This window comes from Panthera onca, chromosome C2 (genome assembly GCF_046562875.1).
Source record: "Panthera onca isolate mPanOnc1 chromosome C2, mPanOnc1 haplotype 2, whole genome shotgun sequence".
Lineage (NCBI taxonomy): Eukaryota > Metazoa > Chordata > Mammalia > Carnivora > Felidae > Panthera > Panthera onca.
Window position 1 is genome coordinate 133188451 of NC_138347.1, and position 18085 is coordinate 133206535.

The 18085-nt window shown below is 40.1% G+C and overlaps 1 protein-coding gene and 1 long non-coding RNA gene across 9 annotated transcripts in view; one reads left to right on the top strand and one right to left on the bottom strand.

The window, feature by feature from the left end:
- Nucleotides 1–16488, bottom strand: part of ANKRD28 (ankyrin repeat domain 28) — a 198187-nt gene extending 181699 nt beyond the window's left edge. For 3 of the 5 annotated variants that reach the window (XM_060638621.3, XM_060638618.3, XM_060638619.3), the window contains exon 1: nucleotides 16068–16488. Coding sequence is in view for 2 of the 5 variants with exons in the window: in XM_060638618.3 (XP_060494601.1) it covers nucleotides 16068–16094 (27 nt within the window). In the remaining 3 variants the exon portion in view is untranslated. Of the gene's footprint in view, nucleotides 1–6214; nucleotides 6323–16067 lie in introns of all 5 variants that reach the window. The other 2 variants (XM_060638624.3, XM_060638617.3) reach the window with 1 other exon arrangement.
- A 273-nt stretch (nucleotides 16489–16761) lies between these two features.
- Nucleotides 16762–18085, top strand: part of LOC144612788 (uncharacterized) — a 76314-nt gene continuing 74990 nt past the window's right edge. For all 4 annotated transcript variants that reach the window (XR_013549866.1, XR_013549867.1, XR_013549863.1 and 1 more), the window contains exon 1: nucleotides 16762–16857. This is a non-coding gene — a long non-coding RNA (uncharacterized LOC144612788). The remainder of the gene's footprint in view (nucleotides 16858–18085) is intronic.

Consider the following 18085-nt stretch of genomic DNA (forward strand, 5'->3'; position numbering starts at 1 on the left):
AGAGTGGCATACCCAGAGAGCACAGAGGCTCCATGCCCCTTCCCACATACCTTGCCCTATGCATCTCTTCCATCTGGCTGTTTCTTAGTTATATCCTTTTGTAATAAACCAGTAATCTAGCTAGTAAAATGTTTCTTTGAGTTCTGTGAGCCACTCTAACAAATTACTTGGGAACTTACAATTTATAGTCAGTCAGAAGCACAGGTGATAACCTGGATTTGCAACTGCCATCAGTAGGGGAAGGGGGGGGGGGTCTTGTGGGACTAAGTCCTTAACCTATGGAATCTGATGCTTTCTCCAGGTCAACAGTGTCAAAATTGAGTTGAATTGTAGGACACCCATCTGGTGTCATTAGTGTGACAAGTGTGGTAATGGTATGAGAATAAGAGAGCAACACTAGGAGAAGAACTGATGTTTTCCAAAACAGGTATCTTTTTGGGTGATGGAAATGTTCTAAAACTGGATTGTGGTGCTGAGTGCAAACTCTTTAAATTTACTAAAAGAACTGAACTGTGCTCTTAAAACAGATGAATTTTATAGTATGTAAATTATACCTTAAAATTGTTTTTAAAAAAGGAACCACTGGTCTCACCAATTGCCAGGTCCTTGAATCCAACTTGAAAGGTTGATCAGCCACACAGGATCCTTACTATAGACAACAGAACAAAAAATGACTGAATTATAGCTGGAGAGAACTGAATTGGGTAAAAAGGAAGATTTTCCAACAGGGTGCTTAGGGACACAGGAATGTGGAACCAATGACAATTATACAAAATCAGCACATTTTACAATCAATGTGGTTCAGAGAGAAGACTACCTGAAGGGTGGGTCAGATTTGTCTCCAGGAATAATAATAAAAGGATACTCTTTCTAAAATATTACATGTAATTAACCTTAACAAAGGACAATGAAAAGGAAAATGTTTTCACTATTCTAATCAAAAAATTTCAACTCAAATGACCTTGACTTACTGCTTTACAATGAAGTAAGCACTATTTTAAAAGTTATATTATAACATATGGCATACTCAAACATAAGTAACACTTGTTAAGGCCGAATTCTACAAGGGGTATTGCTTACTTGGTTTTGCACAATCTGAGTATTAGAATCTTGATTAACAGGTAGTGTCCATCCAGACACCAATATATAGCAATGTGTGAGAGCAGGGAGAGAAAGTGAAAAAATATGAAAAAATAAGAAATAATACATTTAAATCACAGATGAGGATATGACTAGGATTACAGCAGAAAAAAATGCTCTGAGAAAGAAAAACGTATATTCATTTCTCTCAGCCAAAATAAGAAAAAGAAGATAGAGGGGAAAAAGCAAAGTGCAGAAATAAAGCATGTGCAATAAGGAAGGAGATCCATAAGAAAGCTTCCATGGGTAAGGAGACTTCTCTTAGTAAATTAGGAGACACAACTATGTGTTAAAATGGAGAAGTTAGAAATGAAGATTAATGGACACAGAAAAGAAATGATAAGGATTAAGCAGCTTTGAAGGTGCAACTGAAGTTAGATATCAGCAAACTGGAGTGTATTCAACTTGGGTTCCTTACTTTCCTCACCAATTTTAGTGGTCCCAAAGCTAAAATAAGAGAATATATATTGTAGAAGTAATTGATTAGTTAACTGAGAAAGTCAAGGGAATACAGGAATTTAAGTTGTTTGCTTAAGTGATCATTAATTGAGCTACTACATACTACATGCTTTATCAACATACCCACAATTCTCACAATTAAATGAAGATATCGCCATGCCATTTTACTTCATTCAGAAAGTAGAAACAACCCAATACAGCAATAAAAAGAAATGAACTTCTGATACGTGCTACAGTATGAATGAACTTGAAAACCTTATAAGTGAAAGAAGCCAATCATAACAGATAACATATTTTATGACTCTATTTATATCAAGTGTCCAGAATAAGCAAATGCATATAAACAGAAAGGAGATTAGTGGTTGCCTAAGACTAAGGGAAGGGAAGGGCAGGGCAGGGGGAAGGGAGTAGGTGGGGATTTAGGAGGAATGGGGTGTCTGCTGGGTATGGGGCTTCTTTCTGAGGCGACAAAAATGTTAAAAAATTAAGACTACAGTGATGGTTGCACAACCCTGTGAATTTACTTAAAAAAAAAGAAAGAAAAAACAACAACACTGCTCTGTATATTTTAAATGGGTGTATTTTGTGGTATGTCAATTATATCTCAAAAAAGATGTTAAAACAACCAACCAACCAAACTCAGGCTCAGATTTAGCTTCTTTGCCCGAGGTCATCACATAGTAAGACAAAGGTAGAGCTGCCCAGATCACTCAAGCCAAAGTCATCTTCAGTACAATAGTAGCTACCATTTAGCAAATACTAACTATGTATTAGAGTTTTTATACACTCTCATCTTAATTCATTAACTCTGTGAGACAGACACTATTATCTCCCTTTTTAGGTGAGAAAGCTCAAATTCAAGTGAAATAACTGGCCCAAGGTCACAGAGGTGATAAATTAATGAGCCAGAATTAAAAGCATGTATTCTACCATTTCAGACATTCAATTAAGATTATCATCAGTGTTTGCCGTATCCATGCATGGTGACATCCACTATTATTTACTTAACATTTTTCTTAAAGTCATTTGCTTCCCTTGCCTGACACAGCTGCAGGGAAGAATGGAGCTACAAGGTAAAAGGTGACACTGGGGCTAAAGACAGGAGTATAAAACCTAGAGGACAGGACATAAGACTGACATGATAACAGCATTAAGGGAAGAAACTGCAGGGAAAGTTCCCACTGAGAAACAAGGCTTGCTGAGGAAAGGATCCAGCCTGAGAAGGGTGTGGGAGGGGGAAAAATGGACAAGTTGTAAAAGGCAGAAGACAGACGAAGAGGAAGAGACTGTAAGTTTGTAGTTGAGGTTCAAGAGGCAGGGTCAAAAAGGATTAAAAGAAAGGAGGTAGAGGTGGAAAAACAGAAATGAAAGCAGCAAGATGGTTAGGAATGGGGTGATAGTTGAAGGGAGGAGGGAAGCGTGTTGAAGAGGACAAAATGAAACCTACAGAACAGTTACCACGAAAGGCTGCAATGGAGTGAGCTGGGAGATTTCCGAATAGGCAAGAGGAAAGTGAGAACGAAGCAGGATACCAGGAAATACTCATGAGTCTGGATTGGAACCAAGGAAGCATCAGTCAACATCTGGCAATCAAAGTAGACAGGTCACCCACAATAAATCTCAAGTAAAAGTTGTCCCATGCTTCAGAAAACACTACCCTAACCAGTACTGCTCAAACCAGGAGGTCAAAGCTTCTCATTAGGCCAGTTTGTGGCCAAATCAAACCCAGTGGACTAGGTAAAGCAGGTTCCAATACAGCAAAGCTCAGGTTCACTAGGGTGAGGAAGTAAGAGAACCAACAACGAAAGAAGCTGCTGTAGTCAGAGAAAAGAAATTCCATGTTCAAAACTGTGGCTCCAAGATGCTGAAGAAACTACAAGGTGAGCTGGTAAAAAAGTTCATTTGACTTCATAATGGAATCTTATAGTCTAATAGAAGTCTTAAAAAGTAGAAATTGCTGGTAAGGAAAAGAAAATACAAATAGGTTGTTTAGTGACATTTTAAAAGCAGTAATTCAACAGCCAAAACAAAGGAGTTTCTAAAGCCAATAATGCACCAGGACATCCAAAATAATCCATGTGTTACTGACCATCTATAATAGCTGAACAGCCAGTATGTCTAAACTTAAGGTGATATATACAATTTCAGCTTTATGGTAAAAGATAAACTGAAGGATAATTTGTTTTATTAACAGACTCTATATTTAAAGTAATTTACCCTAAGTTTCATTAAAATAGAAAAGTTACTCTCTTAAAAAAATTTTTTAATATTTATTTATTTTGAGAGAGACTGTGTGTGTGTGAACAGAGGAGAGGCAGAGAGAGAGGGAGAGACAGAGAATCCCAGGCAGGCTCCACACTTTCAGCGCAGAGCCCGATGTGGGGTTCGAACCCAAGAACCATGAGATCATGACCTGAGCCAAAATCAAGAGTCAGACGCTGAACTGTCTGAGCCACCCAGGCGCCTTGAAAAGTTGCTCACTATTAAATGAGTGGATTAACCATTATTTAACATGTATACAATGTTCCAGAACATTTCTATAGTACATCTATACTGTATTCACTTACACCTTTTGATGTTTCTAAATTGGGAAATACTCCTACCAGGTTCCTTCTCCCTGTCCCTGCTACAGTATCAAATGAGAAGGTCTGAAAGGTTATAGCCCTTTGGCTTCATCTATTGAAGTCCTTTGATTTCAGACATCTTCTCTGTATGAATCATTCAAGCTCTAACAGACATGCTAGTTGTTAACTACCTGCCTATACCCTGGATTAGGCTACTTATTGGATCTACATGATAAATACTACATATGCTATTCTGATCTATTCATCTGATTTCAACTCCACTGCTCACTCCTGATGCTGCAGTTTGCTTTTACATCCCTTAAAAACCAGGTGTTTTCAACCCTCAAGTTCAACTCCTTTTCTTCAGGACGTGGTCGTTGCTTGCCTAGCTGTTTTTAGTTCTCCCAGAGACACTCTTCTCACCCTTGGCATGACCCAGTGTAACACTTTGGAACTACACACTGCCTAGCATGTAAGCTTTCAAAAACTGGAGGAAGTCTCTCACCATTCAGAGAACTAGTCAATATAGAAGGCTCTTGTTTACCTATTTACACACACACACACACACACACACACACACACACACACTCTTTCAAAGTCCTGTTTGAATTATCTGACTTTTTCCTAATTTACACTAATAAGAATACAACACTAATAGTAAGTAGGTCCTTTCTGACTTTCACCATTTCTAATCAGAAAGTTCCCTCAAAAAGACAACATATAGTATTTCTTTAAGAACAAGACAAAGCAAAAAACAACAACAACAAAAAACAACTTTAGTTAACTCCAGGAAAAGTTTAACAATATAATCTGCATCAAGACTAAGATTTGCAGTTCTCTAAATAAAGTATTCTATTCTTTCCTGGTGGTAGAGATTAAGAAAATATATATACACATGGGGTGCCTGGATGGCTCAGTCTAAGGTTAAGCATCTGGCTCTTGGTCGCAGCTCAGGTCAGGATCTCACAGTTTCATGGGTTCAAGCCCCGAGTCAGGCTCTGCACTGGCAGTGTGGAGGCTTCTTGGGATTCTCTCTCTCCCTCTTTTCTTTCCCTGCCCCTACCATATTCACGCTGTCTCTCTCTCAAACTAAATAAACTTAGAAAGAAAGAAAGAAAGAAAGAAAGAAAGAAAGAAAGAAAGAAAGAAAGAAGAAAAGAAAAGGGCACCTGGGTGGGTGGCTCACTCTCACTCAGTTAAGCATCTGACTTTGGCTCAGGTCATATCTCGCAATTCAGGAGTTCAAGCCCTGCATGGGCTCTGTGCTCACCACTTAGAACCTGGAGCTTGCTTCAGATTCTGTGTCTCCCTCTCTCTGCCCCTCCCCTGCTCACACTCTGTCTCTCTTTCTCTCAAAAACTGACAAACATTAAAGAAAATTGAAAAAAAAAGGAAAGAAAAAATATACACTCAAATAAAATACCCACATGTAACACAAACCTACCAAAATTGACTTGTATTATTTGTTCCTCTAAAAGGATATTTTATATAGGCTATGTATGGCTCTTATCTACCAACAAGAAGAGAGAACAAGATTACAAAAGGAACATGGGTAAACAAAATCCCATTAAAATAACTTTGAGGACCCCCAACTCCACAACTGGGTTCAATCTGCCGTTTCTCCCTTGATGCTCTCAAAGCACACGTAAGATAATTGCCCTTATCTAATTCCATCTTATCCCATACTAGAAGACAGAGACCATGTTTTATACACAGCTGTATCCCTAGTATCAAGGGCCAGCACACAGCAGGCATACAAATGTTTGTTAGATAATAAAATAATCAGGATGTTAATTATAATCATTTCCATGAAAATTTTTACAAAGAAAACACAATATTAATGTATAAGGTCTGGAAGTCAATAGCTGAAGACTAACTTACCATATAAATGAGTTTTAAAATGCAAAACAGTATAAACCAAGGGCAATGGATCCCAAAACAGAATTTGTGGTTAATAAGCTAAGGAGGTATACTGACTAAAGTAACAATGGATGTTATAATAGATAAATCCCAAAGTGTGACATAATAGCTTATTTTTATTTCATGCTTACATGAAGTCCAAAAATCCATGTTAATGATCAGCTGTGGGCATGAGGAGGCTGGAGATGACCCAGGCTGACAGAAGTTCAGCATCCTTGGACCCATCAATTCCAAAGTTGCTTTGGCAGACAACACCCAGCCAGCAGGAGAGAGGAGAAGAGAGAAGAGAGGATTGTTCAAGAAAGGTTTGTATTTGCCAGGTCTGAAGAAACACTCAACACTTCTGCTTAATTTCCTATGGCCATATCTCAATCATATGGCCATCCCAAATGCAAGAGGGGCTGGAAAATATAAGTTAGCTGGGATCCAAGAGAAAAGGAAACAAGCTTGGTGAAGAGCAAACCACTCTTTTTACCTTAAGAGGTTTTACAATATAGATTCTGGGACATTACCCCAGGTGATTCTTATTCAGTATGTCTAGTAGGACACTAAAATCCTGTATTAAAGCTGGCCAACTGATTTTGATGTATGCCCAACTTAGGAATTACTGGCTTAGGAAGTAAACAAATTGGGGCAAATAGGAAAAATATTTCCACGGAAAGTTTACAACAATGTGCTGGATAAAAAGAAACCTGAAAAGTGATGAAAAAATCGAGACTTTGTGCCTAAGAGAACAACACAGGTACAACTTGGGAAATTCCTCCCTCCTCTGGCCTGTGATCAGTCTCTCAAGGCTCTCTTCCTAACTCTGGTAGCTTCTTCTCAGGCTTCCTTTCCTCCACGCATTCCATATTCCCCATTATACTCTCCTAGGCCATGAACTTTTCCCATTAAGTGATCTCATTCACCTCTATTACTACTGAAAACACTTTTCTCTGAGCCCAGCCTCACATTTAACTGCCTCCTATAACAACTTTCCCAATTAACTGTTCTACTAGGACCTAAACGTATATAAAACTGAATTCATCTCATCCTCAAGCCAACTCCTCTTCTTGCATACCCTACCCACGTAGGCTCCCTAGTCAAAACCCTATGAATCAGACAAGTTGGACTTCATAATTAAAAGCTTTTGTGCTTCAAAGAATACTAACAAGCAAGCAGAAAGACAGCCTACAGAATGGGAGAAATTTTTTGCAAATCATATATCTGATAAGGGACTTGTATCTAAAATATTTAAAGAACTCCAACTCAACAATAAAAAGACAAATAGCCCAATTTAAAAAACTGGGCAAAGGCTATGATGAAAAGATGCCCAACATTATTAGCCATCAGGGAAATACAAATCAAAACCACAAGGAGATACCATGACTAAACAATGAAAGAAGATAAACAATAATAAGCATTATTGAGGATATGGAGAAACTGGAACCCTCATGCACTGCTGGTGGGAATGTAAAATGGTGCAGCCACTCTTGGAAAATGGTCTGGCAGTTCCTTAAAAGGCTATAGAGTTCCCATATGACCCAACTAGTCCATTCTAAGCACCAAGAGAAATGAAAACTTTTGTCCACATAAAAACATTTGTACACAAATGTTCTCGCAGTATCATTCATACTAGCCAAAAAGTGAGAATAATCCAAGTGCCTATTAACTACTGAATGGATAGGTAAAACGTGGTATGATACAATGTAATATTATATTATTCAGCAATAAAAATACTGACACATGCTACAATACAGATGAGCCTTACAAACATGCTAACTAAAATAGGTAAATATATAGAGACAGAAAATAGACAGACTAGCAGTTGTCTATGGCTACGAAGGATGGGGGGTTGAGGGAATGATAGTTTAGGGATAAGAGGTTTCTTTTCAGTATGACTAGAAATGATCTAAAATTGATTGAGGTGATGCTTATACAGCTCTGTGAATATACTAAAAATCACCGAACTGTACAACTTAAATTGGTGTGAATTATATTGCAGTAAAGCTGTTTAAAAAAGAAAAGGCTATCAAACTTTTTAATCCAGAAAATGATGCAAGAGAAAAGGCTGCCTCTCCAGACTAATTTATACTTCCTATTATAAGATACAAAGCTGGCGGGGGGGGGGGGGGGGGGGGGGGCTGGTACCTTAGGTAACAAGAAATAAAGTTAAATGTAGTAATAAACTATAATAATTCTCATTCCAGGCTTCTGAACAAGTAGATATTTCATAAGCAACTGCTTTCTGATTTTCCTTTTTAAATATTTTAACTGTCACATGCTGTATGTTTTAATATTATCTGTGTTCTTAAATCCTTAAGAGTAGAAAAGATATACCTTTAAATTTATAATAAATTTAAATAAACCATCACCAATTAAGAAGTTGAACTTAAATTTACTAGGCAAAGTGAACTTTTCACTAAAGTTGTGGGAGTAGTAGTTCTACCCAGACTTTGCCTTGCATGCCAATCAGTATACACAGAGAAGAATTCTTCATTCTTTTCAATTTTAATGTTAATTTTTGTTTTTAAAGAGAGAGTGAGCATGCACACAAGTGGGGGGAGGGGTTGAGGGAAAGAGAGAGAGAATCCCAAGCAAGCTCCACGCTCAGCCTGACACAAGGCTCAATCACCCAAACCTGGGATCATGACTTGAGCCAAAATCAAGAGTTGTATACTCAACCGACTGAGCCACCCAGGTGCATCCAGAAGAATCCTTTTTTAAAAAACCAGTATCATATAAGGAAGGTGGATGAATCACTTAACAAAGAACTGGGACCAAGGAGCAGGAGTAGAAATTAAACTTGAAGTATTTGAGTACCTTTAACCATTGTATACCAATGTACCGTTACATTTTAAAACATTACTGGTTAAAGTAACTGGAGATTTCATTAATATTTGCTTTAAATGAGAAGCACTGTATAACTATATGATTCAGTATCACTGTGTGTGTTTGATGTGAACTGTCCACAGAATACAATCTCCAGAACAAAAAGACTTTACCCTAATATATTCTTCCCAGGCACAAAACTGTCTCCATGAGCGTCTCACTTCAACCCAGGTTGAGTGTATTCACTGAATACTAATTTTACATTAGACTAGAAAAATAAAAAGGAAATAAGATACAATACTGGAAAGAAAACCTAATACAACCCAAATTTAACCACTTGGATTATCTGCTCTTTTTTACTACCATAATCAACATTAATTGCATTTTCATATTTAATTTACCCTAGTGGAACTATGCAACAAAAAACTGTCAGGTGTCATATAAGACACTCTTAATTGTATACTTAAGTGAGCCATTAATATAGCTATGAGGATCCTTTAAAGATATACTCATTCCCATTCAAACTTCTGCTTATTACTTAATGTGCTTGGCTTGCACTAAAATGTTTTACATATGTTCTGAATGATAGCAGTAGCCACCTAACTGGTCTTGGGTGTTCCTGTTTGTCTTCTGTAATCCACTCTTCTAAAACTCATAACATAGTGGCTATTTAACTTGTGGGTGTTGTGGACTCCTCACAGGTTCTAATAAAAGTTATGACACCTCTTAAGTACATATATGCATATTCCTCCAGAAGCCCTTCACAGACCTTAGATTAAGAAAGCCCACCTATTAGAACTTCCCTCAACTACCAATCAAGTCCAAACTTCTTAATATCTTGTATTCAAAGTACTTCACAATGTAGTCACTGTTAGTTTAGCTGATCTATCTCCCATCCTTTCCAACTACCCACACCAATCAGATCTATCTCCTCAGTACCCCAGCATAGATAGATATACTGTATTCTTTTTTTGGCCTGTCTTCATAGCTCTCTCTTGTTGCTTTCCTTCAAAGTATTTGCTTTCAACAAATCCTTCCTGTGAAACTCAAATACTTCCCTTGCCATAAAAGTTTCCTTCCACCTACAACCAGATCACCTGATCCTTTCTGAATTCTGAAACATGTTATCTACATCTTTTATGTTCTACAACTTTACATGTTCTATTACTATACAAGGCATCAAAAACCCAGTAAACACAAGAAACACTTACTTTTTAACTGTTAGATACATGTCCAAATAACATGCTCCATATGCTTTCTTCAACCTCTACAAACCCTTTCAGGTGAAGTGTTTCAGATACTGTGCATTTATGTATCATTTCTCCTTTTCTAGCCAATAAGACTTTTAAGGGCAGAGATGGTGGCTACTGTACCTTTGTGTGCCCCAAAGTCTCCAACACAAAGCAAGGGAACACTCAATAGAGAATACTTGGATATATAAGCATTCAGTGTTTTTCATGCATTTCACATATTCTGTACCCCTAATTATAAGTTTTTTTTTAGGATCTTTTTTTTTCTACTGAAAGGTCAAAAAATGCTCTACCCTAAGTAGATACTTGATCAAGTGAGAGCATACTAACTATCCAAAACAGCAGTCAAATTATTCTCACCCATTCAATATCTATTTATTGATATATGCTAACCCTGCTCAAAAAAAAAAAAAAAAAAAAAAACCCTTCAACATAACAAGAATCCTTACCTAATGACCATTAACCCAAAAGAGAACACAAAGATGGCTCCTACACAAAAATAATCCAAATATAAAAACTATTATCCTTTAGTGCTACTGCAAACAAAGTCTAACTCCAGTTTTAAAACAAATTCAGAAAATAGAAACAAACATCCCAGATTATACATGTGCACACTACAAGAAGCAATAAAACAACATAAAAGTATAGAAATTTTTAAAAGAAACTCTTTAATATGATAAAAATTTTATGAACTGATTCATACTACATGAATGGATGACCTTAAAGATATTATACTAAGTAAAAGAAGTGAGACATAAAAAGTCACATGTTGTATAATTTCATTTGTATGAATATCCAGAATAGGCAACTTCATAAAGACAGAAAGTAGTAAATCAGCACTCCCCAGGGGCTAGAGGTAAGGGAAAATGGGGAGTAACTGCTAATGGCTACACAATTTTGCAACTATACTAAAATCTACTGAATTGCACACTTTTCTGGGGGTGTTACTTATTGAATGTTTTTTTAAAATTGAAGTACAGCTGACACACAATGTTACACTGGTTTCAGATATACAGCACAGCAACTCAACAACTCTATTCATTATGCTATGATCATCACAAGTGCAGCTACCATTACAATGATGGTACTGTGATATGATACTATTATATACTACTGACTGTGTTTCTTATGCTGTATGAAAATCCCTGTAGCTTATGCATTCTGTAACTGGAAGCTTGTAGCTCCTACTTCCTTCATCCCCTTTAGCCCATCCCCCACTCCGTTCCCCTCAGGCAACCACCTATTACTTATGGGACTGTTTCAGATTTTTGTTTGCTTGGTTGTTTCAGATTTCACATGTAAGTGAAATTCATATGGTATTTGTCTTTTGCCTACTTATTTTACTTACCATAATACCCTCGAGGTATACCCATGTTGCTGCAAATGACAAGATCTTGTTCTTTTATTATGGCTGACTAATATTCCTGTGTGTGTGTGTGTGTGTGTGTGTGTGTGTGTGTGTGTGTGTGTTGAGGAGCCTCTATACAGTTTCCCACAGTAGCTACACCGATTTACGTTCCCAGCACACCTTTTTCTCCACATCCTCACCAACACTTGTTTCTTTTCTTTTTGATTCTAGCCATTTTGACAGGTGTTAGGTGATATCTCACTGTTTTTTTAAATTTGTATTTCCCTGATGATGAGTGATGTGGAGTATCTTTGCTTGTATCTGTTGGCCATCTGTATTTCTTTGGAAAAATGTCTACCTAGGTCCTCTGTCCATGTTTTAATCAGATTATGATGTTTCCCCAATGCTGAATTGTGTAAATTCTCCATATATTTTAGATATTAACCCCTTATTAGATATATCATTTGAAAATATCTTCTCCCATTCAGTAGGTTGCCTTTTCTGTTTTTTTGTTTGTTTTGTTTGTTGTTGTTGTTGTTTGTCTTTTACCCACTGTATATTCTTGCCACCTTTGTCATATGGTAATTGACCAAATAAGCAAGTGTTTATTTCTGGGCTCTCTATTCTGTTCCATTGATCTATGTATCTACTTTTGTGACAGTATCATACTGTTTTGGTTATTACAGCTGTGCAGTGCATCTTGAATCTGGGATTGTGATACCTCCAGCCTTTTTTTTTCCCCCCCTCGAAATTGCTTTGGTTGAAATGTACACTTTAAAGGATGACTTTTATGGTATATGCATTACATCTTATTTTTTTTAAGTTTATGACCATTCTAACTACTTTATCTGAAAGAAAACTGCTCTTTTAAAATAAGAATCTTATTTTGTAGTTTGCTTTCTCAAGCTAAGCTAAACTCATGATTACAAACTGGTCCCCTACCAGCCTATTTGTAAAACTACAGCTTTAACTTTTTAATCAATGGTAACTACCAACTTACCTACCAATACTTATAGAGAGATTTTTTTCATAAGTATCTGGATCTCTAACTTCCTAAAGAAAATTGGAATTTTAAAAATACTAGGCACACCTGCACAGTAACAATGTCCTGGAGCTAATAAGCAGCAGCTAATATACCTGCTCCTATCTGCCATGATCGCCATCACTCCCTACTATCTTCTAGGTGCTAAAGCCAGGGCCAGTTACCATTTAGCTTCCCAATTGTGAGTTTGTTACCCTACACAGTCTGAACAAAGACAGTCTTCTCTCTCTTATGAGGGCAGACTATGAATCATTTCTGATAAATTAAAATGTAATTGCTGATAAATTAAAATGTAATTATGTAATTGGCCAAAAGGTACAAATTTCCAGCTATAAAGAAGTTCTAGGGATCTAACGTACAGCAAGCAACTACAATTAACAATACTGCATTATATATATGTGCATGCGTGTATGCATACACACACACACACAAACTTCAAAGCTGTGAAGAAAGTAGACCTTATCTACACACACACACACACACACACACACACAAAGTAATTGTGGGAGGGGACGGAGGTGTTAACTAACCTTATTATGTATTCCTTTTGCATTATATGTATGTATCAAAACATCACACTGTACACCTTTAACTTACATGTTATATGTCAATATTTCAATAAAGCTGAAAAATATATTTTTTTAATTTAAATATAATCATATGATTACATTTTTGCTAACTGCAAAGATAAAAATCTGGATAGTGATACCTGTTGAATATAATCCTACAATTGTAAGAGATTCATGCTGTATAAACACTTTAATGTGAAAAAAATCGAGGGGACAGTTCATGTTTCTAGTCCTCAAAGAGAAAACAATTTTCGCCTCATTTACAATTAAAAATTATTTTCATCTACTAACAAAGAATAATGCACTAGTCCAAGTTCTTGTCCAGATATCCTAAAGTTCACAGGTGACACTTCACATATTATCACTACAGTGAGTATTAACAGATACTATATAAAACCAGAGTAGCATCCCAATTGCTTCATAATTGCAATTCATGAATGCAATGGTACAATCAGATTTGATGTCCAACTGAAAACTCAATCCTGTTCTTACCCCCATATTAGGTATTGCCATGGAAAGGGGGAAAGCTGTCTTATCCAGATTTACCGGACATGAAAACAAACTGCTTTATTTAATCACTGATTTTATATTTAAACCATCTAGAACCCACCTGATGCTTATGCACACAAAGAACAACTCCTATCCATTAATAGGTTCTATTTATAATAGTTGTATTTGCAGAGCTAGAACAAAATACAAGGTAAATATGGCAATAATAGAAAAAAAGTAGGTTGAACTATTTCCTATCCCAAATGTAAATGAGGACGGAGTTAAATGCTAGGTTAAGTATCTTCCAGCTTTAAAATTATGTGTACTTATCTACACTGTCAGCTCCTTTTCCCCAAATAAAATAATTCATCTACCTGAACTGTTTTTCATGTAGGTTAAAATTATATTTGTATTCCATTTCATTTTTACTCTCATTTCTAATAGCCAATAAAATATCAACATACAAGATGACTTATAAAAGCAGCTATTCCCTTTGAAATAGGCAAATCAAACTCATTTCTCAAAGTCTTCCAAAAGAGAGACCAGATGAGTCAATTACTTTGTAGTTTAGAGGTAAACCTCAACGTTCTTCCCGTCTGAGCTATGTCACTTCATTAACTTGTCCAAGTAGCCTTAAGTTTACAGGTGACATTTTACATATCATCACCACCACTGAGTATTAACAGATGCTATATAAAACTGAAGCATCACAATTATTTCATAATTCCAATTCCTAAATACACAAATGCAAAGGTGCAAGTAGACTTTATGTCAATCTGAAAACATAATCTTGTTTCTGTTTAAACCTGATGGTGAATAAAATGAGATAATCTCCTAAAAGTGCACCAAATTCCTAATGCACGCTATGATCCAAATCGCAGAAGTAACGTTTTCAAAAAGGAGGACTAGAAACAAAATAAAAATCAATCATTACTTCAACTATAACCTAGGGAAGCACAAAGTGCCATTAGATTGGTAAAGATTAGAGAATCTAGATCTTGAATTTTACACCTTTAAGAGTATATCATGACTTGATTATACAGGAATTAGTTCTGTTTTACCTGTTATTCTTCAACAGTGCTATCCCATAGAACTTTCTGATGATATAAATGTTCTGTATCTGTGCTGTCCAATACCACAGTCAATAACCACATGTGGCTACCAAGCACTTGAAATGTGGCTGCCAAGACTAAGAGTAATGAACTTTTTATTTTATTTAATTTTAACTAATTAAAACTTATGTTGCCACAGGTAGGCTAGTAGCTATCATAATGGACAATGCTATTCTATCACTTGAAATACAATGTATAAACTTCACTGAACAGGAGAGTTTTTCAAAGTATCATTCCTGACGCTGCTAACACCAGCTAAAACCTTCCTGATACCCAATGATACACGCGTTAAGCCAACGGCCTAAAAAAGAAAACAAAATTCATTTATGAAATGAGAATTCATGATACCAAGATTCAGAATTTAAGGCACAGTATTCACTAAGAGATGATATTAAAAAAGACATCTCAAGTTTTTCCTCATTGTTTCTGAAAAAGGGGTACTCACTTTAAGAACAGTTTCCCAATATATGTAAGTTACTTTCCCTTCAAATCTGCCCAGTACCTTCTGTTCAAAAAAAAAAAAAAAACAAATGGCAAAAATAAATTCTCAGCACTATTACGTCTACTGCCTCTCGGTAAATTTCATACGTTAATTTCCCTCTCCTTAAAGAGACACAAATGTTTGGAAGCCTCTGCACCGCCTGAAAGCCTTCTTACCCTTATTTCCATATTTTCAGGTGTACAAATCATTCTGATATAGTTGCCATTTCGTTCCTAGACACAATTTTTTTCTTCAGTGCGAAAGAGTCACTACTCTCTTCGGCACTTCAGGTATTCTTCGACCAGCTCTTCGTAAGTCAAGAAAAGTAACCAAAATGGTGCACAAAATGTCAAAAGAAAACAAGTCTAGGAACTTGCAGGTTGAATAGCTAGTCCCGAAGCAGAATCAACCGACTTTAACCCGGAGAGAGCGTGCCTCAAACTATCCGGCGAAGCAAACAGGCGAGCAAGGTCGTGACCTAAGGTCACGGCCGCCAGCACCGCTCCCGCCCGGCAGCGGAAAGCCACCTGTTAGGCCCGAGCCTCACCTGGCAGGAGAGAGGAGGTGCACACCCGGCAGCGCGCCGGGCGCGGGCGCCTAGGCGGCCAGCGCGGGACCCGCCCCTCACGCGGCGGCGACCGGAGACGGCGGCGAGCCCCCCAGCCGCACGTGGGCTTCACCCGGCCGGTGCTTCGCTGACAGGCGGGTCGCCCGCGGTCCCCGGCCCGGCCTCAGCGCGCTAGTCCCCGGGGCGGCACCCCGCCTCCCTCGCACCCACCCCGCCGAGCGGGCGCCCGGGCGGCCCACACAGCTGGCCCGCCGCCCTCCCTCCCTTCCTTCCTCTCCGGTCGGCGCGATCCCGCCCCGCCGCCCCTCACCTACCTGGTCACGGAGTTTGAGGAACGCCATGGCGGTCGCCTCCGCCGCCGCCCCGGCCCACCGCTTCCGCCCCCGTAGCTTCGGTCGCTGCCCGGAGCCAGCGGGTCCGCGGCTGGCTGCGCTGAGGAGTCCGCGGGCAGGGGGCGGTGCCGCCTCCCGGGCCGCCCGCCGCCGCTACCGAGAGGTAAGGAGCCCGGTCGGTCCCGCCTCCTCCTGAGTACTCCCCCGCCCTCTTCTTTCCTTTCTTTCTCTTTCTCTCAGCTGCCTCCACACGCTGCCGCAGCCACAGACGCCCACCGCCGCAGCCGCCGCCTCCTCACGCCCCCTTCCCGAAATACCCTGGCAGCCCCCGCGGCCGCGCCGCTCCAGCCCGCGGCAGCGGCGGCATCCAAACTCCACTCCACAATATTACCACCACCGCCCGCCGCGATTGGCGGCTGCGCGGGGGAGAGGCCAGAGTAAGCCGAGCGCCCATTGGCCACGCCACCGCGCCCGTTCGTTGCCCCCCCCCCACCTCCTGGAGAGGGAGGGGGCGGAGAGAAGGAAGCTGCGAGGGGTGGGCTGCGAGCTACTGCGCGCGGGGCGGGGGAGGTGGGAGGGAAGCGGCGCCAAGCCGGGGGAGGGGTGGCCAGGTACTCCTGGGCGCGCGCCCCGGGCGCGGTGGGCGGAGCCCTGGCTAGAGGTGGCGCGGGGGTGGGGGGGGAGTATCTGGAAGCGGGGTAACGGCCCTGGGCTCGCACGTGGAGGAGGAGTGCGGACGCTCCCCAAAGCTAGAGGACGCTGAAGGAACTGGGTGAGGGGCCGGAAGGGGCGTGAGAGGTGGGCACCTGGGGGCTGCTGCCTTCCTGCGACGGGAGAGAGGCGAACCGGACACACACGTGGAGGGAGAGTGAGAATGCGCCCCTGGGCTGGGGGAGGAAGAAGGAGTCACACGAGTGGGGGGAGAGGCGTTCGCCAGGAGGCTGCTGCCCTCTCGGGGACTGTGGGCAAGGCCAGAAGGAGGGGGCTACAGGGGAGCGTAAACTCCCCGGGTCTCGCGCGTCGAAGGAGAAGGAGTGCTCTTCCCCAGCACACGCCCCTCCGGACTTGGACTGGGCACGGCAGGGAGTGAGAGGTGACTCTTGGGGGCTGCCGCCCTCCCAGGGGCAGCACGGAGCCGGAGGGAGGGGGGAGGGGAAGGGGAGCAATGCTGCACTCGGGGCGGAACAGCGGCATCTTTGCAGGCCAAACAGGTTGTGGACGCTGGCTGGAGTCTTTCTCTGCCTGTAGTCCCAATCCGAAGCAAAGCTGTGGTTCTCCAAAATCCTCCTGCCCGGCTTGCATTTTTTTTTTCCTTTTCTTCTCTCGCATCTAAAGGGTTTTGCCTCCCACTCGAGAGAAATCAATTGAAAAAAAATAATAAAAGATGTGCTGGATTTCCAATAAATAGCATCCTTGGATGGAGAAGAAGAGAAATGATTCCCTCACCCTGCCACACACACACCCCCACGCCACCCCACAGTTCTGAAACGGCTTTTCTTTCTAAGGCAGCAGCACACTGTTGCCATTCCAGGCTTGTGTGGGAGAAGGCTGTTGTGCGCCTGTGTCTGTCCCCCTGGGCGGCTCCAGCCCCTGGTTAATAAAAGGTACAGATGGTTAGAGCACAAATGTGTGACGTCAGGCTCGGTTTAAAAAAGTCCTCTTTTCCGACATCAATTGTGTCTCTTGGGACGGACTGTATTTAGAGGATCGATTTGAGTCTAGTGGCAGTCAGGAGAAAAGGGGACCTATGCCAGGACTGTCAGCTTATAATAATGCTATCCTTAAAACAAAAAGCTTATCTTTAGCCCCATAGAAAATGAAAATATCAGAGTGCAAAATGAAGAACACTGCTGATTAATAGTATGATCCTTCCAATATTCTATGACATATCAATGCCTTGATTTCATAGAAACAATTTCTTATCTAAAATTAACAATCCTCATCATAAATTATATTTTCTGCTTGAAATGGAAAGATTCTCCTAAGAGGTAGCAATCATG